The sequence below is a fragment of the Gopherus flavomarginatus genome, chromosome 1 (genome assembly GCF_025201925.1).
Source record: "Gopherus flavomarginatus isolate rGopFla2 chromosome 1, rGopFla2.mat.asm, whole genome shotgun sequence".
Lineage (NCBI taxonomy): Eukaryota > Metazoa > Chordata > Testudines > Testudinidae > Gopherus > Gopherus flavomarginatus.
In genome coordinates, this window is record NC_066617.1 from 257,932,868 (window position 1) to 257,959,853 (window position 26,986).

At 44.0% G+C, this 26,986-nt stretch overlaps 1 protein-coding gene across 3 annotated transcripts in view; it reads left to right on the plus strand.

The window, feature by feature from the left end:
* RASA3 (RAS p21 protein activator 3) overlaps positions 1 to 26,986 on the plus strand; it is a 207,707-nt gene that overhangs the window by 92,923 nt on the left and 87,798 nt on the right. For all 3 annotated transcript variants that reach the window (XM_050921823.1, XM_050921832.1, XM_050921842.1), the window contains one exon: positions 14,302 to 14,396. In XM_050921823.1, the coding sequence (XP_050777780.1) occupies positions 14,302 to 14,396 (95 nt within the window). The remainder of the gene's footprint in view (positions 1 to 14,301; positions 14,397 to 26,986) is intronic.

Consider the following 26,986-nt stretch of genomic DNA (forward strand, 5'->3'; position numbering starts at 1 on the left):
GGGCTGAAACATGAAATATTTCTATTTTTACATATACGTATATGTAGTGTGTGTGTCAATGCACACAGTTTATTATGAAAATAAACTGGTTGTGTCAAACTGTCCTTGGACATTGTGTATCCCTGCTTTGACTTGAGGGATGTTACCTTGGTATAACCTATTGGTTTTTAAAGCATGTTGAAATACTTTGAGTAAGAAACAGGTTTCAGAGTGGTAGCTGTGTTAGTCTGTATCAGCAAAAACAATGAGGAGTACTTGTGGCACCTTTTGAGACTAATACATTTATTTGGACATAAGCTTTCGTGGGCTAGAACCCACTTCATCAGATGCATGAAGTGAAAAACACAGGAGCAGGTATAAATACATGAAAGGATGGAGGTTGCTTTACCATGTGTGAGAGCAGTAGGAAAGATACTACTGCAAATGAAACTGATTCTGTTCTCATTAGGGTTTTTTTTTGTGTAAGAGAAACCAGAATAGCTTTTCTTCCCTTTAAAATAAAATAAGCTCTTTTCTCTCCCATTTCCATCACACATACACTCCTCAAGGAGTTTGGATGAGAGTGGTAAAGCAAAGAAAATCGGGATGTTTTTAATATATGGAACAATTGTCATCCAACTCTTCAAATAGGAAAAGGATTTGGGAGATTAGACTTGGAAAAATCATTGAGACCAGTGCACCTCAGCAGTAATAAGCGAACCAGATATGTCTGGGCACAGTGGCAGAACAAGAGCAGTATCACTGTCTTAATATTCTGAGTAAGGAAATTGTAAATACACATTCTCCTTTGAGTGCCCTCTGCATATTCCCACTCATGAGATGCTCCAAGTGGTGCAGCCTGAAAGGTAGAATTCTAGCTAGCAGTAGCTGTTGGAGCACTCATGCGCCTCCCTCTCCCCTCCCTGCAATTAAAGTGAAGAGTTCCAGGGTGAGGATATAAAAGGGGCATGGTGTTCCAGCTGCCTCAGTTTCTTCTAACTGGAACCAGGTGAACAGTTTTTGTTCAGGAATCCTTCTGGATGTGTGATTAGATTTAGATCTTAGTTGGAAAGTATTTAAATATTGTTAGTTACTATTCTAGTGATTGGTAATATAGTTAGTTACTTGGGTGGAACCAAAGAAGAAATCCTTTTTCAAAAGATGTTTCTTGTCCAGTGCATTCCCTGCATTGGATATGCATGCTAGATGCCAGGCATGTTTAAGTGAAGGACACTTGCCCTCCAAGTGTTCAGTATGCTCTACGTTTACAACAAGAGCAAAGACAGACAGAATAGGCTTCGAGCAATTCTGTTACGAGAACCATAGTCAATAAAACCATCTGGAACCAGGAAAGGACATGGTTCCAGAAGACCCCATAGGCCTGCACCAGCGCTGGATGAGTCTGCCACTCAGCCACTAATGCTGAAAAACCCAGAGTTAAAGATCAGAAAAAGAAACCCTTTGAAGGTGTCAGCCGTCTATGTTTAGAGCCAATCCTTTTAATAAAGATTTGTCTTGCCAGTCAAGTATGAGTTTTCAGTCCTCAGTGGTGTTGGCTGCTTTTGGAAGAGCCAATCTCCAGGAGAAAAGCCCTTCTTAACAAAATGTTTAAAAAGCTGAAAAGTGATATCTAACTTCACAGAAAGGTGAGGAAACATTCTTCCTTAGACCTGACACACTCAGATCCAGATGAGCCGATTCCAAAATGTAGGCTTGAGAAACTGGTGAAATGAGGGAGTATTGAGGCACCAGACGCTGGTGGTAATGCGGCACCACAGCAGATAGTCGCACAGGTTCACAGATTGGATCCATCCTCTGTTGGACCATAGATCAAGTGAGCGATACTGATGGAACAAGAAGTAGTTTTGCTACAGCAGACTGATATATTTTTCTCCAACAAGGAGAGATTACGTAGAGGAGTTCAGAAGAATGGTTCTGTAGAAGGCATATTATGAACACAGATACCCATATGCCTTATATCTGTTGGGGCAAAGATATACATAATATACATGTTCATAATATGCCTTCTACAGAACCATTCTTCTGAACTCTACGTAAGCTCTCCTTGTTGGAGAAAAATATATCAGTTTGCTGTAGCAAAACTACTTCTTGTTCCATCAGTATCGCTTGGCACCTTACCTGCTTATTCCCTATGTATGCGAACAGGTTATCTCTGATTCAATTCAGATAGGATTACAATTACAGGATCCAAAAGAACCTAGAAGTCCTGCTAAATCTGCTACAGCAGGGTGAGAATTTTTATCAGAAGAGGAGCAATTAATGGAATTCAGGGAGTCAGATCCAGACTCTGGATGAATGACATCCCTGGAATGTAGGGGACAAGTTAGCCTTGTCACCTTAAGAAGATGTGGTACCATTCTATGAGTTAGTGGTGTCTATGGCGAATACAATGGATATGCTCTCATTTTCAGTTGAGGAATCACCCCATCCCATTTTTGATATACGGAGCAGCTACTAGACCAGTGGTCCCCAAAATTTTCAGGGTTGCACACCCCCTTACCTCTCTGTGTTCCTCCCCGCGAAGCTGCAGCTGCGGCTGCTGGGGAGTGGGGGGGGATGCAGACGGAGTAAGGGGGCCAAGGCGGGGGCCGAGGCTGGGTGTGGGGCCACAGCTGGGCCATGGTCAGAGTCTGAAGCTGGGGGCAGAGTAGAGTTGGGTGTGGAGTGGGGCTGGGTGGTGCTCCCTCTCCACTCCCTGTGGGGATTGACCTAAGCCCCACCAGGCCCCCCTCTAGTGTTCCTCTGCACCAGTATGGGGGGGGACACCCCAGTTAGGGGACATCTGTACTAGACCAAAGTTACATTTCCCTTATTGGAAGGGCTGTGCCCACCAGCAAAGAAAATCTGGAACAATCCTCCATCTTCTCAGCCTTTATCAAAGAAGGCTGACAGGTTGTCCCACTTACCTTAGGACAGTTTGGCCATGTTTCACACCGACCTGGCTCCCAATTCATTGTTGTAGAAGTGGCTTTGCGAAGATCTAACCGTGCTCGACTACAGTCCACTCCATCTGGTGAAGGGAAAAGACTAGATGTCATTTGGCAGGAAAAGTTGTTCTTCTACCACATTAGCCATGCACTTTAGCCACGCATATTTCAAATTGAGTATTTAATGGGGGGGAAATGCTATTCATCAATGCTTTACATGGAGATCTTAAGAGATTAGCAAATGCTGTACTCACGGAAGGCTAGAACATTGCTAAATACAAATGGAGAGCAGTATATGACTCTTCAGATGCTTTGGCTAGAGCAGTAGCTTCAGCCACCATTTTGAGAAGGCATGCATGGCTCAGATCAGTAGGCCTGCCTCATGAGATGAAAATTAGGATTGAAGACCTTCCTTTCGAAAGGTTCTATTCAGTGTACAAAGAGATGAAACACTAGAAAAGTTGAAAAATGTGATATCTACAACTAGATCTATGGGCTTCTTTACAATGAATAAGAGATCATCTCTAGCTTCAAATTTTAGATATCAAAGACATATGTCTTCTATGTCGATTCCTCACTGATAATGGAGGAGGAATTATTATCCTCAGCCTCAGTATCATGCCTCTCAACATCAACAGCACAGGAAGAAGTCTTATAAGTCTCATAATAAAGGGAAGAATTCCACAACTTCTTCATCTGTGATTCCTACAAGGTCTCAGATGTGTGACATAAGGCTTTAGAGTTACAAACCAGCCCAGCTGGACGTTGTTTACCCTCAGTTTGGGAATTATTTCTCCAGATTTTACCACAAATGGGAATTAACAACATCAGATAGGTGGATCCTGGAAGTTATTGCATGCAGGTACAGTATTCAGTTCAAGATGTTCCTCTGACAGGATCCCTGGAGGTGCAGCCTGGGACTGAGAGACCACTGTGCCCCCTTATCTCTCCAGCATGGGCTGTCTCTCACAATGCTTTGCTAGTGACAGGCAGCAAAACCCTCCAGGTGCTGTTATCACTCAGCACAACATGTAGAGCCCCACATCCAGCTAGATTGCACAAATGCTCTCAGAGCCACTCATGAATCACACAAAGAAAGGTACCAGCCAAATCCCCCCCAGCTACCAGCCTTGTACCTCAGGAATATATTGTCTTACACTGCTCAAGACACTTTCTTGAGCAATGTAAGTTTATTAATTGGTTCACCACTTCATCAATGGAAAGTGGATAAACACCAGCCTTTGTAAACCGGAGGAGATTTGCCAAATACTTCAGGAAAATTTACTGGGTAAAGATAAACAGTAAAACAAGTTTACTGATTACAAAAGATAGATTTTAAGTGATAGGCAAAAAGTCAGAGTTGTTACCAAAAGAAAATATAAGCACACAGTCTAAACCTTAACCCTTATCACACTAGGCAGGATTTAGATCAAGCAGTGTTCACTCCACTGGATCTTACAGTCCTTAATATACAGGTTTGTCTCATAAACCTAGGCCAGTCTCCTCTGCTGGAGTCTTTAGTCTTCTGAGTGTTCTTGTTGCTTGTAGTGTACGTCGGGGAGGGAGGAGAAAAGGCAAAGCATAAGGCCACTGTGTTCTATTTTATACTCGTAGTTCATGTGCTTGGAGAACACAAGTTCAGGCATGTCTGATGGGCATTGCTGAGTCACCAGGGAAGGTTGAGCAATTCCCCTGATGTGACCTTGTACAAGTGAGTCATAGAACTGTAACTCCTTTGCAGGACAATGGCTGTTGATGGCTGTTTAACATCCGCCTGGGCATTGGTTATCTCCCTTATCCTTATTTCAGGGGATCTAATATCTGGATGACTCCCCAGTTCACAGCATATTTTACTGACAACTGTACAACATATTCTCATAACATCATATGCATTAATGATATACATATTTAGATAGAACAGTGGATTTCAACAGATCATAACCTTTCCCACAATACCTCACATGGCATGCTTTATACGAAATATCACAGTTGTATATAGATGAGGAATATGGGGGCTACAGGGCACTCCCCCGAGGTATAAAGTGTGTCAGTTCCCTACCCCTCCAACAACTGACCTCTGTCATCCCTGGTCAAGGATCATGCTCCCCTTGATTTGGCAAGAGCAGAGGTCTAACCTCCAGCGGAGTTAGCTGCAGTAGGAGTGGTGTTACCAGATCGGAGAGGAAGAGGTTGTTGACTCATGTTGTTTTTCTAATTTCAAAAAAGGATGGGGGCATTTGCCCTCTTTTGGATTTAAGAAAATTAAACACCTCTATAAAGAAATTTTGTTTCATCATATTCTCTCTCCCTTCTATAATCCTTTCTGTTTCCCTTCAGGATTGGTTTGCAGCTATAGATTTAAAAGACACATTTCCATACATCAATAAGACCTTGTAATCAGAAATATCTGAGCTTTATAGTGGAGGAGGACCATTTTTAGATCAAGGTCCTCCTTTTTTGGGTTGTCTACAGCACTCAGGGTATTTACAAAATTCCTGTATGTAGCAGAAGTGTTCCTAAGAAGGCAGGGGATGTTTGTATATCTGTACCTGGATGATTGGTTAATAAAAGTTTCATCCAAAGAAGACACCCTACTGCATGTAAAACATGTTTTCCTCTTTGCCAGTCTGGGATTATAAATAAATTGGGAGAAATCCATTTTAATCCCATCCTGAAGGATACTCTTTATCCGGGGGAATAGTAGATTCAACTATGCCAAAAGCTTTCCTTCCAGAGGAGACATGTATAAAAGTAAAAATGTCTATAATCTCTCTTTTTTCAATGCCCACAACAACAAATACTTTTTTTTTTCTGTGGTTGCTGGGTCTATTGGTGTCAGTCATGCCAAGGACGCCATATGTTCATCCTCAGATGAGGGAACTTCAGCACTGCTTACCAGTAAATTACAGACTAGGGACATGTATTGCAAACTAGTAATTCTACCCCAGGTTTTAGCACCACTAACATGGTGAGTAAATGTTCAAAACATAATGAAGGATATGCCTTTCAGTTCCCTTCCTCCATTGGTAATACTTACCTCTGATGCATCCACACTGGGATAGGGGACAGATTTGAACAGCAGGCTATTAATCAGAGCCTCATTGGTCAACAACTGAAAAGGATCTACACATCAGTGGCTGAGAGCAACATGATTGATTTAAAGTCATTTCTACCTCAGGTCAAACACAAGGTAACAGACAATATGATGGCATTATATTATCTGAACAAGTAAGGGGGGGGGGGAGGGGACTTATTCCCTACTGTTATGCATGGAGTCAAAGAAACTTTGGAATTGATATATAGATTATCATCCAATAGCAATCCATGAAGCAGGGAAGCAAAACCTGCTTACAGATTATCTGAGCAGGTCAACATGTCAGATTCAGGAGCAGTCTTTGAAGGACTAAATAGTAAAACATCCTTTCAGTTTATGGGGGGGACTCCTATAATAGACCTCTTTGCATCCAGCAGCAACAGGAAGTATCAGAAATTTTGCTCAGGCGCAGGTGGAGACAGGGAATCAATACTGGATGACTTTCTAATACATTGGGGTCAGAGCTTAATGTATGCTTCCCCCTTATTTTCCCTCATGCAGAAAGTGATAAACAAGGTCAGCATGGCAACGATAAGGTAATTTTAATAATGCCAGCATGGCCCAGATGACAATGGTATCTAGACTTAATTCATTAGTCAAAAGGGCTAGTGGAGCCTCTGGCACTGGAGTTGTCGCAATACCACAGAATAGATTATCACCCTGATCTTCAGTCTCTTCATCTTAAAGAGTGGGGAACAGGACTCTGGGAATGTCAGAAAATAGTTGTTTATTACAGGTGCAAAATGTATTGTTGGATTCCAGGAAATAGCCCACACAGAAGTGTTATAGCCATAAATGGAAAAGATTTTTATTGTGGATTTCCATTTATGATATATATCCATATACAGCATCAGTTAGTTATGTTATACAATATTTATTATACCTTAAAAAAAACCAGGTCTTTCACTATCTGCAGTAAAGGTTTATCTCTCTGCCATATTAGCATATCATTTACATGTGAGGAGGAAATCAGTTTTTACTAACAATGTAGTTAAAAGGTTCTTAAAGGGCCTAAATAATGTATACTCTCCAATAAGATGCTCTATGCCATCTTGGGATTTAAACTTAGTGCTTTCACATTTGATGAGCCCTCTCTTTGAGCGTTTAGGAAACTATAATTTATTTTATTTGTCTGTTAAGACAGTGTTTTTAATACCCTTCACCTGTGCAATGCTTATAAGGCTTATAAGCGAACTACATGTATTAATCGCTGATCTGCCTTTTACTGTTTTTCATACATGCCCAAAGTTTTTTTTACGAAAAGTGGTGTCTGATTTTCATATAAAACAGTCTATAATTTTACTGTTTTTTCCCCCAAACCCTAATCGTATGGTGGAGAGGCTATGTTACATACTCTCGATGTTAGAAGGGCTCTAGCCCTTTATTTAGATAGGACTAAACAATTTAGACAGCAGCAAAATTTGTTGCTTATGAAAGAAAATGTGGGAAAAACTATTTCTGTATAAAAGCTTTCAAGATACGTTAACACCTAATATAACCTATCTTACGAATTTAAAGGGTTGTCCCTTCCTCAGGGAGTTAGAACACTTTCTACTTGATTGAAGGCAGTCTCTATGGCTTTTCCTCTAATAGAAATATGTAGAGCTGTTCTGTTCACACTTCCATTAAACTCTACTGCTTAGATTTAGAATCTAGCTCTGATGCAAGATTTGGCAAAGCAGTCCTGCAGTCCCTGATTAATTAGGACTTTGTGGTCTCACCATCCTGGGTCAGACTACCGTTTTACTAATCTATCCCATGAGTGGGAATATACAGAGAATGCTTGAAAGAGAACTGAAGGTTACTTACCTGTAACTGAGGTTCTTAGAAACAGACTCCCGCCTGCCTGCCTCTCCCTGCTACTTCAGACTCCTACTTACTAAAAGGGTTTGGGGTTGTATGGGAAGGAACTGAAGATCCTCACTCTCGGACGCTCAGTGTTGACTGAAGGGTCGGGCAAGGGAGGCGTGTGAGTGCTCCAATGGCTAGAATTCTACCATTTAGGCTGTACCAATCAGAGCATCCCATGAGTGTGAATATGCAGAGTCCATCTCAAAGAACCTCAGTTACAGATAAGTAACCTTCATTTAATTCACAGTTAGTTTTGAGTATGTTGGGTATTCCCTTTCACCTTGGTGGAAATATTAAATGAGAGAAAATAACGAATGCAAAAAAGGCAGATAATGGCAGTAAATTGTAGCAGAACGCTTCTCCCTTAACCTAACCAAGTCCTGAAAAGAATGACTGAAGGAAAACGTCTCCACTTTAGGACCCCAGCTGGTATTCTCACGGGAGTGTAATGAGCAGCTCAGGATGCAGACCTGTGACCTTGAGCGTACAGATCAGTTAAAAACAGGAAACATGCCACCTCATCAGATCATTTAGCACAACACTAAGATAATAGTTAATCCTGTATACCCTTCATGTGACCGATACACACTTATTTATCCTCTGCTTCAATCAAAAGTGTAGGGAAAATGATGACAAGATTCTATTTATTCTGGAAACTTATACCCCTAACTCTAATGTGAGGACTCTTGTTTGAAGCAAGTTTTTTTTCCTTTTGCACATACACATGCTGGAACCTGGATATAACAAAATCTTGTGTATAATGAAGTGCTTTTTGAGGGGGGGAGAATGACTTCACTGTGGGCAAAATCCTGGCCCTATCCTACATGAGAGAGGAGCTCTTACTCCCAGCTAGAACCTCTCTGTGCTGTCTGATTGACTGGTGGGTTAGGCTGGTGTGGTAGGGGGCAAGGAGGTGGTGCTTAGATGTTGTGTTCAGGTAAGCTGTTACTTGGAGGGGCAAGGAACTCATGCAAATAAACCTAACTTGGTTCTGTGAAGATCCTTCCTCTCTGCTGTGCAGTCCCGACATTGATTACTGCTACTGTGGGCCTTTGTGGCCTCTGCAAAGCTGCCTTTGGTGGATGTGAAACATACCATTTGTAACTCAGGGAGTTCTGGCAGGCTGCGTCCTTCCCTCCACCCCACTCCCCACTGCTTAGTCTGATGAAGGAGCTGTGGCAAAGTGAAGCCATTTAAAGGCAAATAAGTTTTGTTAACTCTATAATTTTGGTGTATCCTAATATGAATCCTCTGCTTCGGGCAGGCCCCATAACTCCTGAAGAGTTCTGTCCAATCCAGTGGAATGGAGGTGGAGTTTCTCTCTCCATCTGTGTTGACATGTTTGCTGAACAGCTGTCTTTCTCAGATGAGTACTTTCAAAGCTGAGGGGAGGCAAATCTTTAGAATTGTTATGGTTTGGTACTGAGGAAACCCACAGAGTCCTCATTTTCAAGTCCTCATTGTGACATTTGAATTCCACTACAGGTTTGCTCTTGACTTGAAGGAAGACAAAAAAAAAAAAAAGAGTCCTATGCTAAACCAAACATATTATTAGGTAAGCAGCGGAAAGTTTTATCTAGAGCAATAAATCCCTACTAGGAGAAATCAAGATTCTAGGAGGAGAGAACTAATTCTGCCTTTATTATGCACTGGACAGAAGTAGCTTATGGGAAGTGGAAAGATGTGACTGTCATCCACTAGACACACAAGGGAGTAATAAAATAGTGAACAAATATAAATATAGCCACCATACAAATAAAGGAAACAGATAACTGAGTTACACAACAATAGTCTTTAAGAAATCAGCTCATAAATTAGAATTAGCTGGACAAATAAATTGCTGTACAGTCTGTTCAATTACATTTACACTTAGAAATTTATACTTACAAGAAGGAAAATGGGTATAGTTTGTTTGGATTATATACAGAATATATTAATACACAAATTATTGTGAAACAGAGTTTACATCACTGACACACAACCACAAGAGCAAGGAAACGAAAAGTTATGCTACCTAACAATACCTGCACTCTACTTCTCCACTCTCAGGCCCACAACTTACCCATTCCCACAACCTTAATGCTGTCTCTTCAACTTCTCATTTTTTGCACGCCATTTTACCAAAGTACCCAACACTAATAGTTGTTCATGTATGGGACAGGAGTTTCTTGTATTTGGCAAAGGAAATTCTGAAAGTCTGGAACCTCTAGTGAGGGAAAAGTTAAGATTATGGCGTGTGGTCTGAGGTGTGTTGAATTAATGTAAATGGAATAAATGGGCCCAAAGAAGTCAAAGGTATTAACATTAACAACCTTTCCAGTTTTAAACAAAGCACAGGGTTCCACATACAGACACCTCAGCTTGCTTAGGAGATGGCAAACACCATTACAAATCCTTTTAAGCTTTTATTAAAGATTCAGAAAAAGGAAGGAAAACCAATTAAAGCATTTGAACTGTAAAGTATGAAGTAAAACTTTCATGTTAACAATATCCCTTTAGCTGTAGAGAATATTTAGAAGGAAAGAAACCCTGCTTAACTGGCTCTTAGATGGGGAAGAGATAAAGTTAGTTAGGATGGGCTGGAGCTGTTGCTGAATTCTGTTCCCGTTTTCTAAAAGATGCAACAAGACAAATAGACACAAGAGGGCAGAGAAAAGAATAACAAAGACAGAAAATGTAGCCTCTTTGTTTGTTGCTAACTGTCCCTTGCAACCTCACTTCTGGAAAAACATAGGCACAGTGCCTGAATTGCATTTGTGTCTGCAGCAAAGCAGCACTGTTCAGTTTACTGATCAAAACAGATGTATCTCCATATTAGCCCACTTGGTGCTGGATGAATGAATCTATGGTCCAAAAATATTTATACTGTCCGTTACATACTATAGTCCTGATCCTGCAATTGGATCTGTGCAGGCTGGCCCTTCTGGCGCTCAAAAGAAGTCGTCCGAACTCTGCACAGATCCAGCTGGAGAATTAGGTCTGTATAATGTGTCGGCATTTGTGCTGTTAATATTCTGGTGTAAACTAAATTGCCCGAGAGCTTTCTATGGGAAAGTTCCATGAAATGAAGGTGACTATGAATGGAATTGGCCGATGAAAGCGTGCCAAGGACATTGCTTGTGAGGTAATTGTTACATGCAGAGTCTGACTAGAGAATTTCTACACTGGATTAGAAGAGTATCATAAGTGAAAGTGAACAAACAATTTCAAATGAGAATCCAAAGTAGTTTTTGGGAGTTCACATGTGGATTTACTGTATTCACATGCTCATTAGAGAAGCCAGTTTGCCACGGTGCTACCGGTTTGACCATAACAATTGAAGCCTAGAAAGTACATATCCATAATTTCTTTACAGATGCGTTCTCAATAATGTAACTTTCCTGTTATCTGTTCCCCATAAATAATTCAAATATCTGCTATCTTACGCTGTAAGTTTGTGTAATTTAATGATTGGCATCCTGAGAAGTGAGTCGTTAACTCGGCACATCCAATAAAAATACTGTAATGAACTTGCTGGCTCATTATTTGGTACTATGTTAATCCCCAATTTAACATCCAGTCAGCAGAGGGGTCTAAGACAGGGGTTCTCAAACTGGGGCTCGAGAGTTATTGCATGAGAGATAGTGAGCTATCAGCCTCAATCCCCAAACCCCGCTTTGCCTCCAGCATTTTAGAATAGTGTTAAATAAAGTGTTTTTAATTTAGAAGGGGGTTTTGCACTCATAGGTTTGCTATGTGAAAGAGGTCACCAATACAAAAGTTTGATAAACACTGATCTAAGGACAGGAAGGGGAAGTGTTGAGCTGAGGTCAGAGGAGTTCACGAATGAGTCAGAGGCTGCACAGAATTAGCTAGGAGCAGAAGGCCAGAGGCAGGAATCTGGGGGAGCCTGGTTGTGGAGAGAGGGCAAGGCACCAGGGGCAGCATATGGCTCCTCCGTTTGAGTTGTCTGCCGGCACCCAGACGGTGGCCCTGCCCCCTCTCAGCCTCCTCCCCTGAAGCCCTGCCTATACTCAGGACCGGCTCCAGGGTTTCTCGTGCCCTAGGCGCATGGCCATTTCACCGGCCCCCGCGCTGATCCCGCAGCTCTGGTGGAGCTGCCGCAGGCATGCCTGCAGGAGGTCCCCCGGAGCCGCGGGAGCAGCCGACCATCCGCAGGCATGACTGTGGCAGCTCCACCAGAGCCGCGGACTAACAGACCCTCCGCAGGCATGCCTGCGGCAGGTCAACCGGAGCTGCCTGCCGCCCCCTCAATAATCCTGGCGTCCTAGGCGATTGCCTAGGCTGCCTAAATGGTAGCGCCGGCCCTGCCTATATTCCACCCCTAGCCCCGCTCAGCCCCCTTCCTGAGGCCCTTGCTGCTCACACCTCTGCGCCCCTCCCATACCCGCTGGCTGGCAGGCTGCTCACCACTTATGTGTGCCTCTTCACCCACTCCCACGAGGCCCCCGTGTAGGCGGAATGGGGACAAGAAGAGGCAGAGCCTTAGGAGAAGAGCAGGAGCGGGGCCCTGACCAGGATGCCCACCCTTTCAGTGGTGGCATGCTCCAAAGGTGGTATGCTGGCTGTTTGGGGAGGCCCCTGGCCTCTTATACATGCCGGCTATGCAAGGCACTTTAGGAACTGGGGCTAAAAGGGTGAGAGCTGGTACGGGAAGCAGCTTGTTGGTGATGAGGGCCAGTGGTAGCTGTAACTCATAGCTACATGGGAGCAGCTAGAAAACAGGGGAACACTGTGTGGAAGGGTCTGAACGCAACTGAGAAAAGGGCTGAATGCTAGTCAGGGGAATACTTCAAAACATGAACTATAAAACTTACTTAAATGCTCATTCAGGTTTTCTTGTGAGAAATCAAGCTAGAGTATGCCAACAAGGTAAGTGATTTGAGTTCATGAGTTTGTTTGTTCTGTGCTTTGGAAATATTATCTATAGATCCTTGGGTTTTAGTTTATATGCAATAGGAATATCACTGACCCTTTGCCAAGCCATGGTAGATTTGCAGATAGGTTTCCCATGGGAAGATAAATCAGTGACAGGGCATTTTTCTAAGTGGTTTTTTTTTTTTATGAACTGTACACAAATCCTGAGTCCTTGAACAAGCTGCACACAGGCAACTCCCTTTTGCAGAAACTTCCGCTACTCACCACTGTCCTTTCACCACAAGGCAGCTGTCTTGCATCTCTCTCTCTCAACTTAAAACATTTTGTTCACTGTGCCTCCATCAGTCAGTCCTTGGGAAACCATCTAGCTCAGATCTGCTCTCTGAGAATCACAAGGTCTTCTGGGGCTGGCTATCAATCTTCCTTTTATGTGAACACACACACACCCCCCCACACCTACACACACCAAAAAGGTTTTACTGTCCATCAGAGAGTACTTGACACAACCTCTTTTATGACCCTCTGGATGACGTTTCAGCTGTAGGCCCAGATCTTTAAAAGTGTTTTGGCAGTGCTGCACTCAGTGTTTCAATGCCTAACTGATTTAGGAGCCCAAATCTCACTTTCAAATAGGATTTAGGCTTGTGCAGCAATCTCTAAAACCTTTAAAAATCTGGGTCTTAGTGCTCATATGTCAATTCAAAACACAGAATTAGAGCCTGTTATTTTAGTTAGGTCGTATAAGCTTTAGTGGGAGTTAAAATGTAAGGGTAGCACTAGCGTGTATTTTCCTTGATGTAAATTTAGAAGTAGTGTGTACCTGTACATGCGAATAATGATTCTTGTCCTCAAGTGAATGGCTCTCTATTATAGAGTGAAAGGTCTTTGCAAACTTTAAGCCTCCAAAGTTCTTGTGAGTAAGGTAGCTGTATCTTAACCAATTTTTAGGTTGTGAAATGGCAGTCTATGTGTAAAGTTCAGAGTCACACAGCCAGCTAGTGCAGAGTTGGAATTAAAATCTAGGGGTCATGACTTGGTGTCCCCTGCTTCAACAGTGCTTTCTGCTTAAAAAAATAAAATAAAGTAAAATACATGTGTTATAGCCGTGTCCATTAGTCTCGTTATGAGTCCAAACCTACCACAATGCCTGGAACTTTCCATTGGGATTATTGAGGAGTTCCGTCTTTAAAATGAAAATGGCAGTACAATGCCAGTAGGTTTTCAAGGTTCTGACAGATGTTTATTGTAGCATCATGGTATTTTACTGTAAACCCGGTCAGTAAACCTGTAAACCTGTACAGTACTCCAACTTGTTAAACGAGTATGCTGTAAGGAATTTCAAAGTCATGTTGCGAAGTAGAAAAAGTCTCTTTCCATAAAGAAAATGAATGCATTGTCTAATGCTTTCATAGCCTGATAGCACTGATTGTGGGGAATAATCATTAGAGCACTGGTTTGAAAATACTGTTTACATTGAAGTCCTATTGAAATGAATCTGTGTGTAACAATAATATGTTTTAAACAATGCTTCTTGATTTATTTGGTTTCCAGGGAAAGTAGCTATACAGAAGGAAGATCTGCAGAAGTACCATAACAGAGACACCTGGTTTCAGCTACAGCATGTTGATGCCGATTCAGAAGTACAGGTGAGATTTCTCCCTTGTCAAGGTATTTTATAATGCCACCATTGCAACTTCTAGGGCCATCTAATTACAGAAAATAAGATGGCCTAGTTATGGAAGTGTCATTAATGACTACAATTGAGGTTACATTGATATTTGTAATTAAAGTGTGGTGTGTGTGTGTATTTTTTTTTTAAACTGGTAATATAAGGTGAAATTTTGGTACATTGAAGTCAATTTTTTGTATTGATTTAATTGATTTCAGTCTAGACTTTTGTAATTTAGCATATGGTTAAAGCTACATAGACTATAGGGATACTGTGAAATAGAATGGCTAGCTACAAAATGCAAGACCTTCAGGATATTTAGTAGATAACTGTTCAGTCTTAAAGGGCAACTGTCAACCTGAAAATGAGGGTTACAAGCGCCACCTAAAATTATTATTATTATTATTATTATTATTATTATTACACACAAAACTGTGTGAAAAGAACATTGTTAAGCTTGCAAATTCAAACTCTCTCAAAAGTTAGGAAGTACCAGAATTAAGAGAGCCTGTCCTGGCTCTTAGAAAGGTGGCAACCTTAATAATAGGTGGTGCTGTCAGCCTTGCCTTTAATAAACGGAAAGTTATCAAGAAAAAGGTGTCTGTTTTCAGCTTGCTTTGTGCATTTGACAGCTTTCCACATGTTGTCAGTTACACCGATTTCCTATTTAGTGAAACTCTCTGTTGTCTGGGACAACTCTTAATGTCAACAAGGAGCAGAAAATACATTATAAAATGTATTGAGAAGTTTGTGTGGGGAGGGGAGAAGCATGCTATTTAGAGAATGCCCTATCAGAAACTGGAATCCTATAAAATTTTAAAAAAAGAAACAAGAATCAAGTTATTCCTCTAACTTCTTTGATAGCCAGGCAATTGTAGATTTCAGGGACACCTTTCTAATGGCTCCTTTTTGTGTCCACAAGGCTTCTTGTGAACCAGATTCCATTTTTAAAATAAAAAATATTTTCCTTAAATAAGAATTGAATATTATAGGTCACCTTCAAACAATGAATATTAGCGTAGGAGCCCCCAGACACTGTGGTCTGAGTACAGTGCAGTGTTTTCCTATGCATGGAATGGGGAAATGCTACTCAGATACCACAGTGTGGTATCACTTTTGGCATATATTGGCTTTTTGATCTGCATGTGAGTGTGTGCATGCACACGGTGTACAGGAAAATGAATGTGTATACTGTGTATCAGACATACACCTAAAACACATGTCTACAGAGTATGTACTATGTAGTGAAGCATACTTATACTGTACTTTAAAATATATGTAGTTTTGCTTATTCCAAAAAAACAAAGTTGGGTAACCTACAGTTATGAGCATCATATGAGGGCATTGTCATAATTGCTGTTCCAGCTCAGTCTGTAATGTTCTCTGGTAAAATATTGATCCTTTGTGTGTCTACATCACAGAAAGGCTTTTAAGGGCATTGAAATCTATTTTGTTTACTCTCGCTTCTCTCTTCTCCTCCTCCTCCTCCTCCTCCTCACCTACAAGGCTCTTGTGGCAGTAGTTTTAAAACAATAGGTTGTATTAGTGTTTATTTCCTGCAGGATATGAAAACTTTCCCTTATAATTTATCAGCTGAAGTGAGCCATTATTTGCGTAGTACTCAGCTATGTTGATTTTGCTCTAATACTGACACGTAGTTTGCCTGTGGGAGCTATATTAGACCAAGGAGACTCTCTAGGAGAACACTGATAATTTGTTACTGAAGTTCTGAGCTAATAAAGCAAAGATTTGTAAATATTCTAGTTTGAGAATAGTGAGAGCATAATATTAGCTGGAAAGCATGTACTGTTTGTGATTTTTTTTTTTGTACTGCTTATCACTTCCTCTGTTTGTGTCTTTATTAAAAAAAATGGTTAAAAGTTGTTTCTGGCTTCTGTGATAAGCAATTATCACAACTAGCAGCAATATGAATAGTGTTTGGACAATTTTACCCTGTTGCTTAAACTTCTTAAGTTTGGAGGTTTCATGCTAGCTTCTCAGATCTGAACCTTAGAGTTCAGAACATGAGAAGCTAGCATGAAACCTCCAAACTTAATTACCAGCTTGGATCTGATATCGCTGCCACCAGCCAGAATTCCAGTGTCTGGCTCACTCTGGTCTCCCCAAAACCTTCCCTGGGGGACCCCAAGACTCAGATGCCCTGAGTCTCACCACAAAGGGAAATAACCCACTTCCCTTCTCCCTCTTTACCTCCTCCCAGATTTCCCCGCCCTGGGTATTCTAGGAGATTCCCTGCTTCAAGTCCTTGAAACACAAGTGCCGAGAGATCAAATCTCTCTCCCTCCTCACCCAGAGGGTATGCAAAGTCAGGCTTAGTAAATCTAACACAAAGAGATTCTCTCTTCCCCCCGTCTTCTTCCTCCCACCAATTCCCTGGTGAGCTGCAGACTCAATCCCCTTGAGCCCCCACTAAAAAAAAAATCCAACAGGTCTTAAAAAGAAAGCTTTATATAAAAGAAAGAAAAAGACATAAAATGGTCTCTGTATCAGGGTGACAATATACAGGGTCAATTGCTTAAAAGAAAAAATGAATAAACAGCCTTATCCAAAAAGAATACAATTTAACACATGCCAGCAACTACACACATGTAAATACAAAAAAACAATATAAACCTATTGTCTTACTATCCTTGTACTTACAACTTGGAAACAGAAAATTAGAAAGCCTGGAGATAGAAAGATCACTCTCAGAGCAGAGAGGGTCACCGAACCAAGACAGAGAACAAAGAACTGACACCCAAAACTTCCCTCCACCCAGATTTGAAAAAGTCTTGTTTCCTGATTAGTCCTCTGGTCAGGTGTTTGGTTCCCTTTGTTAACCCTTTACAGGTAAAAGAACATTAACCCTTAGCTATCTGTTTATGACAAAAGTTTGTTAGAATATATTACAAGAGATTTTTATGTTCCCCGCTGTAATGGTGGGCAGACCTGGAAATACTCTGTGAGGACTGCTATGTAAGGAGAAGGTAGTCCAACAAAAGGAGTAAAACAAAGGCTGATTTGTACTTGTGGTATGTCTCAGCTGTACCTCCTTTTTGGAAAATTAATTTTATACATTTGTTAGGGGAGAAGATGAAGTATGGAATATGTTTAACAAAACTGGTGAAAAATCTGTGTAAAATGTTTAATCAATTCATTTTCCTTTGTCTCTCTCTTTCTCTCTCTTCACAACTGTTCTAGAAAGCGGCTGATAATTATTCACACTAAAGCGTGCAAAAAAAGCCTGTAGTGTGCAAACAAGAAGCCCCTTTAGTGTGCGGACTAACACTTAAATATTCTGGCGGCGGTCCCCAGAGCCATAAAATCTAATGGATTAAGCACAGGGCTGGGTGCCAAAAACTCCTGTGTCCTCGTCCCACCTCTCTGTCAGTGGCCTTAACACTCTTTCCAATTTTATATAGCAAAGTTAGTGAATGCTGCTTAAGAGTTTGCTCTACATGACTTGTCTACGTAGTCCTGTTGCCTAATAGATTAGGGTTAAGACTTGTGGAAATATTTGCCTAATTAATTCATGGTGGAGCTGGGTACTAACGTGTGTCTAAAGTGCTCCTTTGTAAATTCAGAGTACTAAAGTGAACCAGTGGAAATATACTCCGGAGTTGTCTTTGTCCCTGGACAATGGACATCTAATCATGCTAGTACTGCAGCTTTCAACCCAGATCATTATGAGGATCTGTTGAGTGACCTAGCGGGGTGAGCAGAATTGCACTGAGATAACTTAGCTCACTTCTCTCAGAGCCACGATGATGGGCAGTTGCTCTTCCTTGAGAGAGCTCAATTATATGGAGTCCTTGAAGACCCAATCTTCTCTTTTCCTATTAAACATCTATTCCTAATCCTTACTTTTAGGGGGAATATGTGGGACATTATGAACTCCAGTGTGGGAAATAGCTAGCTTCACATCTAGTGTAGACAGTGTGATAATCCCCATATCTCCGTGCCTGAGAGCAGCAACAGGATGAAGAAAAGTTATGTGAAACAATACATCGGCAAGACTGTATTAATGTAGTAAGAAGGAAACATTCTGAAGAATTTTCCAAAACTATACCAACGCCCTCAATTGAGGGTTGCTGAATTCCATTTGTCATGGTGACACGCAGTTGTGGGGTTCTGATGGGTTCTTTGTTGTGCCTGAATAGCCAGATAATGACAGTGGCCGGGAGGCCATGCTGCTTCCTGTTAAATCCGGACTTTGTGATGGTGCTCCATAGATTTATTGCCTCCAGAGGCTTTTGCAATTCACTGAGCTTGGGACTGAAGGTGATATCCACCAAGAAGCAACAGCCGACACAAAATGCAGCAGTCCATCTAATAAACCACTGTCTGATCAGCACATCACTGCTGCTCTGCTTCATGCACAGGTTCTGCCTTCTGGATAAAAAAGCTGGGCCATCATTCTCTGAAACTGTTTCTCTGCAACCTGTTACAATAGCTGGGGATTGTGGAGCTAGCAATGCATAGGGTGTAGCCTGCATGAGCCTGACATTTAGCATGTCCTTCCAAAAATCACAGAGGGCGCAACCAGAATTTTCCTAAGGAGGGGTCCAGGTTACCTACCAAGTAACAGGTCTCTACAAAAGGTGTATGGGGTTAAAAGTCTATATTAGTACATGTTACAAAGAATATTAAAGTACAAAATCTAGGTGTCGGGTTGTGAGTGAGGATGTCAATCACATTCTCTACTGAGATGGGCTGACTGCGATGCACTGCTAGTAGTGCTAATCCAGTGAGCTGATTTTCTTCAACAGTTTCTGAAATAGCTCTGAGAGCCTCAATTATGTTTTAACATTAAACAGAAGCACATCCCAAATTGGAGCTGGCAATGTGCTATTCTGTATTATTTTTTGTCCATGTCTTCACAATACTGCACATGTGACAGTCTCTCCAATATCTGTCTCTCAAGGAAGCTGCTAGTCTGTGTAAAACAATATTTTTGAAATTTGCATGTGCAAATAATTTCTTCTTCGTGTGGTGGTCCCTCTGTGGATTCCAAATGTGGTATGCATGCACACCATGCACCGGAGCCGGAACTGTTCATAGTAGTGTCTGTTGAACTGCATGTGTTTTATGTATCAACTGTGTGATGCATCCAAGGCTTTAAGAGGCTGTGTGAGTCTGCGCCACTCCAGTTCCTTCTTACCGCCACGTGGCCAAAGTTGGAACTCCAGTTCCCCGGTGGTCTTAGCTTGTTAAGACAACTATTCTTCTCTCATTGTCTGTACATAGGTTTTTTCTCTCTAGTTGTATATAGTTGTCTGTTAATTCTTAGGTAGATAGGTTATCTTTGTTGGACTTCTCCCCTTGCAGGGATTCCTTCCCCAGCCCGAGGACTATGCCCAGGCAAGCTGGCTTCAAATACTGTCCCTTGTGCCCATGCTCTTCCTCTGTGAGTGACGAGCACCAATGTTGTCTCTACAGCTTGGGTAAAGCCCATATTGCCTCCCACTGCTCCATCTGCTGCTCCCCTGACGTCACGAGTTCAAGCCGGAAAGAACTGGCTCCGCAGGTTCCTTATGGAGGAGGCAATTTGCCCATGTGCACAACTATATCCGGAGCCCGTGGATCTGACGGCCCAATGCTCCGCACCAGCAGTGCGCACCTATCTTGGTCCTTCCCAGCTGGCAGTGACTGCACCGCCACAACTGACCAAGACCCATTATGCTCATAAAACGCACAACCACGAGCATAAAGGCGGTTCACTGACGAGGACTGCCTCTAAACGCAGCATTGCCTCCCTGAGCTGTGCTTTGTCACACAAGAAGTCATGTGTTGATCCGGACGCTCCTGCATCAAAGAAATCCTGCTCAGACCATAAGTCGAAGCACAGTGCTCCATCAGTCCTGCCACTGGCTGCAGTGACCGGTCCACCACTATCCACTCTGGCTCCGTCCACTACTCCAGGACTGTCTGGACTTGCACATCCGATCTCGCATACACTGGGATGCCAGTCCCCTCTCACGCTGACGGCTGCACTATTGTTACTGTATGATGGCTCCCCTCCGTGTTCCGGGCCTCCGCCTGCTCCCAGACTGCCGTCTCCCACCGCTTCTGCTTCAGCCTCCTGTTCTGCTCTGCCTCTCTGCACAAGGCCCTTGCACGGAGGAACCTCTCTTGCTCCTGGACTGTCCGCCTTTGGTTCACCCCACACCGCCAGCTCCAGCTGTCCCCCTGGACTCCTCTTCTGCTTCTGAGTGGTCCTCTGAACTGGATTCTACCTTCTTGCACACATGGTCGTATAGTCCCGAGCCACGGCACCGTCCAATTCAACCACTCTACACCCTATCGGTTGACCTGTGGTGGCACTGCTGATGCCCAGCAAACCCTGTGCTTGGCCCTGCTGGGCACTTGGGACCCCTGCTATGACTGTGGGGAACATCCATGCCCTGACTACCAGCTGTCCCCTACACACAATGTCCCTCCCTCCATCTGTGCGGAGCCCCGGGACATTCCGGCACTGGCAGTACCATCAGACCCTCCAGTCCCTACTTGCACCACTTCCGCCCTGGATGATGTGCTGCTTCTGCCCTCCCCCGACCCCCATGACCATCTCCTTCATTGCATGGCTGTGGCCCTCAATCTGACTGTGGAGGACATAAGGACCCCCAAAACCAGTTTCTGGACAAACTGCAACACCCCCCACCCCCGGACCTTCCCGCAGTGCCCTGCCCATTCATGAGGCCATTTTACAACCAGCCCAGACAGTCTGGCACACTCTGGCTTCTTGTGTCCCTGCTCCCAAGTGAACAGAGACATTATTTTGTCCCCTCCAAAAGGACTGACTTTCTTTTTACTCACCGCCTCCTAACTCTCTTGTTGTCCACATGATAATTGAATACGCCAAACAGCAGCATTTTAAATCTACTCCCCCGCCAATCATGCCACCAAGAAGTTAGACCTGTTGGACCACAAGGCCTACTCTTCTCTGGGCCTCCAATTCCAAATTGAAAGCTGCCAGGCCATCCTGGCCACATGCAACTTTCTCTTGTACTTGACTTCTCAGACTTCAAAGCCTTCCTCCTTCTGGAGAAGCAGCAGGACTTCCACCAGTTTCTAGATGAAGGCAAGTTGGTTGCCCAGGTGACTCTCCAGGACATAGTTGATGCTGCTGATACTGCATCCTGCTCTCTGGCTTCAGGAGTTGTCCTCTGCCGTGATTCCTGGCTACAGTCTAGCAGATTTCTGAAGGCGGTTCAGACTATGCTTGAGAACTTCCCCTGCCATAACAACAAACTGTGTGGAGAAGAGACTGATGAGTCCACACGCTCCCTTAATGACTCTCATGCCATGCTCTGATCATTGGGTATATAGCCTCAGCCCCAACCCACAGACAACATAGGTCATCCTTCAGATCCTGCCTTTGTGCCACCTATCAGCCATATCCTCAGCCTCCCCCAGAACCTTCTCAAGATCACCAGCGTGCTGCCTCTGCTGCTTGTGCTGTCCCACAACCATCCTCTAAACAGTCCTTTTGACTGTTTCCCTGAGACTTGTGAACCCTCCTCCCAACCCCACCCTGATTGTTTTCAGGTGTCATCTCGCCCTTTTCATACATGTGATTACTCCAGATCACCGGGTGCTGGACATTGTTCATCAGGGCTACCTCATAGAATTCCTCTCCTTCTTTCCCCGTTATCCTCCCATGGAGCTTTCGGGAAATCCTTCCCAATACTATCTTTTCCAAGAGGAAGCGTGTGCCCTCCTCCGCAAGGGTGCCATACAACCTGTTCCACAGTACTACCATAGCCATGGTTTCTACTCCCCTTACTTCCTTGTACCGAAGAAGGGAGGTGGTCTCTGTCCCATTTTGGCTCTTCAGTTGCTGAACAAATTCACCCACAGATTCTGCTTCCGGATGGTCATGCTCCCCATCATCATCCAGTCACTTCCCCCTGGGGCCTGGTCCGCGTCTCTCAATATGAAGGATATCCTTCATATCCTTATTTCCATGTGGACAGCCACCCTGCTCATGGCAAATTCCTTGGCTTCATGGTGGGCTTTTCCCACTACTAATTCTGGGTTCTCCCTTTTGGGATTGCCGCTGTCCCCTGTGTCTTTACGAAGGTTTTCACCATCGTGGCAGCCCACATGCATCACCTGGGTCGCTCTGTGTTTCCCTACCTGGACAACTGGCTCCTTATGTCACCATCCTGAGCCCACTTCCTCACCACCGTGTGGACCCTACGCACCTTCCTTGGCACCTTGGAGATATGTATCTGAAGAAAAATCGGTCCTCACCCCTACTCACATGCTTGCTTTCATAGATGCTCACCTGAAGCCTTTCTTCCCTCAGACCCTTTTGCTGCTCTCACTGCTCTCATTGTGCAGCTTCGTCGTCTTCCATGCACTTGAGTCCATCAGTACCTCTCCTTCCTTGGCCATATGGCGGCCTGCGTCTCCGTCACGTCATATGCCTACCTCTATATGTGTTGCCTTCAACTGTGGCTCCACTCTGTCTATGATCCTCAGTCAGACAGCCTTGGCAAACCAATCTTGATCCCTTCCTCTGTCCTCGCCTCTCACCTGGTTGTGCAAGCCGCCAGCAGTCTTAGCCAGTGTCCCTTTCACATACACTCCTACCCCATACCACCCTCACCATGGATGCCTCACTCATTGACTGGGGCACACATCTGGATGGTCACATGGCTCAGGGCCTCTAGTCTCTTAGGGAGGCGTGGAGTCACATCAGCATCCTAGAACTCTGTGCTGTCTGTCTTACCTGCTCAGCTCTCCTACTCTTCCTCCAATTGCAGCATGTTCAGTTACTGTTCAACAACATGACTGTGGTTGTCTATATCAACAAGCAGGGCGGAGCCAGATCCTCCTACCTATGCAAGGAGACTTGGTACCTCCAGGACAGGATCACTGCGCATACTGTTTGCCTCCCAGGCACCAGCGACTCCTTGGGCAGATATTCTCTGCTGTTCCTTCCACGTTAGCCAAGAGTGGGACTGACATGACTGCACTCTCTGCTATTTCTTCCAGGGATGCTGCACTGGGACTTCTTTTCAACTCTGAATAACTACAAACTTCCCCTTTTCCTCCCATGGATCACCGACCTCTGTTCTGCCTTTCCGTCTGTCCCTTTGCATCCCCAAGTCCTGCACAAGGTCTGTTGTGACCGGGCAATGCTCATTCTAATTGCCTTCCCCTGGCCTTGCCAGTATTGGTACACAGATCTCCTTCACCTCTCTGTTCACCCATCAGTCCATCTTCCGGTCCTCCCGAATCTCCTCATGTAAGTACACAGCTGCCTGCGTCACCCCAGCCTGGGCCCTCTCCATCTCACAGCCTATTATTTGGATGGAGTTCATGCATAGATGACTCCAGCTCTGCCCCCGTTCATGACATCCTTGCGTGTAGCCACCATCCATCTACTCAGGCCTATTATCAGGCCAAGTGGCATTGTTTCATTATGTGGGCGCGCCATCACTATCACGCCATCGACTCCACTTCTATTCCTGTTCTCCTAGACTACCTCCTCCACCTCTGCCAGTCAGGCCTCTCCCACTCCTCCGTCCATGTGCACCTGATGACTACTAGCGTTTTTCTTCCCCTGTGGATGGCTTCTATGTCTTCACGTACCCAGCCACCCCTCACATCCTTCGTGGCCTTCTCAATGTTTCTCCACTCTGCATAAATCTACCCCTTCCTGGGACCTCAACGTTGTTCTGTCTGCCCTCACTAAGCCAACCTTTGAACTCCTGGCAATCTGTTCCCTTGCGAACCTCTCCATGAAAGTGATCTTTCTTGTGGCCATTACCTCTGCACAGTGAGTTAGCGAACTTTCAGCCATGATGGCAGATTCACCATCTTCCGCAAATACAAGATGTCCCTCCACTTCTATCCCAAGTTCCTACCCAAGGTGGCCTCCCCATTTCACCTCAACCAGTGCATGTACCTCCTGATCTTTTACACTAAACCGTACACCTCTTCCGGTGAGCATGCGTTCCAGGCTCTTGATGTTCGCTGGGTGTTGGCTTTTTATCTCCAATGTACCTGCGCCTTCTGAACATCTCCATCGCCATCGCGGAGTGCTACCAGGATCGTGCCCTTTCTTCACAGTGACTCTCCAAGTAGATCACCCATTGCATCGTGAACCGCTAATGGTCTCCTGAGTCACCCACCCTCCCAGAGTAATGACCCACTCTGCCCAGGCATATACTGCAATATTGGCCTTCCTAGCAGATGTTCCCTAGAATGACATATGTAAGGCAGCCTCTTGGGCTTCTGTTCACACCTTTTCCACCCATTACGTCATCACCCCTGCCTCGGCGTTGGATGCTTCTGTCAGTCAGGCCATCCTTCAGACCATGTCTTCTGGTGAGACCTCACACCCGCCTCCACACTGACCACTGATTACTACTCTCCCATGTTTGGAATCCACATAGTGACCATCACTCAAAGAAGAAGAGATGGTTACTTACCTTCTCTGAGGTTCTTTGAGATCCGTGGTCTCTATCTGGATTCCAGTCTCGCCCTCCATCCTGTCTGCTCTGGGCTCCTCTGATTCCTGATAAGAGGGAACTGGAGCAGTGTTAATCTGCACAGCCTCTTAGAGCCTCAGACACACCATGTGGTCAACACACGACACACATGCAGGTCAATGGACGCTACTATTGTAACCCCTTGAGGTTTAGAGAGCATGGCCTCTTTAAATCTTTTTCCTAGGGTGGAGCGGGAGAGTGAGGAAAAAAAGAAGGGAAACTCCAGGGGGTGGCTCTGGATCTCGGGGAGAGAGAATGGCAGCAGCCCACAGGCCCTTGCAAGGGAAGCAGCAGAGAACCTGCCTGATGCTTGAGAAGGACAGAGTGGCTGATGGGGGCACCCCAGGACAGGAGCCAGGAGAAGTACTGTGCCAGTGAGGAATCGCCTGAGAAGGACAGGCCGGAGCTGGACCCCCAGTATCACGGCTGCATGGGGCTGTGAGTACTAGGGCTTGTGACTCTGCATTGGAAACAAGGAGGGAGGCTGCTAGCTAGTTAAGTGGGGAGATGGTCGCTCTGTGTGGCTTTGCAGAGAGCGGCAGAAGAGGGCACTGAAGGGGTTTGTTGGGGAAAGTTCACTGGCGCCAAAGACGGCCAGGAGCACCTAAGACTCACCACTGGACTGGAACTTTGCTCAGGACTCCTGAACTCTGTGTGCAGACACATTACTCAGTGTCTGCCCTCCAGATTGTGCTACCTCCGGGCCCGGGGGGCCTTGGTTTGGATGCAGCCCTGTTCTACTGCTTTCCCTATATTTCCCCTTGTTGTTTTTCTCCTCTCATCCCTCTGTAAATAAATATTTCCCATTCCTATATCCACTGTACTTTTCCTGTGGGTGTGTGTATTCACTCTGGGGCTTTAGAACAGGTACCCCTGGGGTGGAAGGGATTTCTCCTGCTGCATTCCTGGGCGCACTCGCTCTTGACCAGAGCTGCCTGCAGAGCAGACTCCATCTTGGCCACGAGGGCGCTAAAGTTACACTATGAACAGTTCCAGTGCATGGCACACATGCATACCCACATTTGGAATCCAGTTAGGGACTGCAAATATCGAAGAACCTCCAGTTACGGTAGGTAATCTTCTCTTACATATGCAAATTAGATTGCTTGGATTTTTATGGCTCTGATTTATGAGATAAGGGTCTTCAGGCTTCTGGGGTGCAAGTTGATGATAGCAAAGGCTAGTAAATTGATTTTTAAAAAGATTGTGTATAATAGCATTGTTCAAATTATATATAGAATTATTTGCTGTGTTAGACATTGCTAGTTTAAAATATAATGAACCCATTGTGCAGCGTCTGCATTCATTATGCTCAACTCCTCTCTTTGCTAGGTGCATGTAAATAAATTCAGCCAAGTTAATCATTGGCAAGTTTCAAAATGCCTGCATGTGCAATATATTGTAATCACAGGCTATTCAAAAATTAGAAAAAGAAGCTGTTTCCAGTTTTATATTTAACTTTCTTTCCACCACACCGGAAATAAATGGGTGTGACCCTTTCATCTCTCAAAAGTGGCTTTCAGGTTTTTCTCTTTTAGTTGTTTTGAAGAGATAAGAAATATATTTTGATGCAGTGGCAGGATGACTGAGTTATATGCTCACCAAGTGTAAATTTCACAGACCCAAATTGTGTAAGAGAACCAGGGAAATAGAACCAGTTAGTGACCAGATCTTTCACTGTAACAAGACTTCTGTCTGTCCAGATTTGCTCTCAAACTTCTAAGCACTGCACAGCAAGACTATAGAGCTCTCCTGTTTTAATTTTCTTTTTCCGGTTTATTTTTTACTTTTTACAAGCCAGACTGAAGCATGGTGTGTAATGAGGAGCACCTGTTCTTGATAAGAAATTTCCATTGTTTCAAAATAGTATACTTGAATTTTATGTCTGAAGAATGTTCTGTCTTGGAAATGAAAACCAGATGCTAAAGTCCTCATGAGGTACCTGTTTTTTATCCGAGGGAGAGCCTTTTCCTAACTGCCCACCAGTGCTGTTGTGAGGGGAGTCCATGCTTCTGATGCTCTGGAATCCCAGGGTATTTGAAGCTCCTAGAGCCTGAACGGA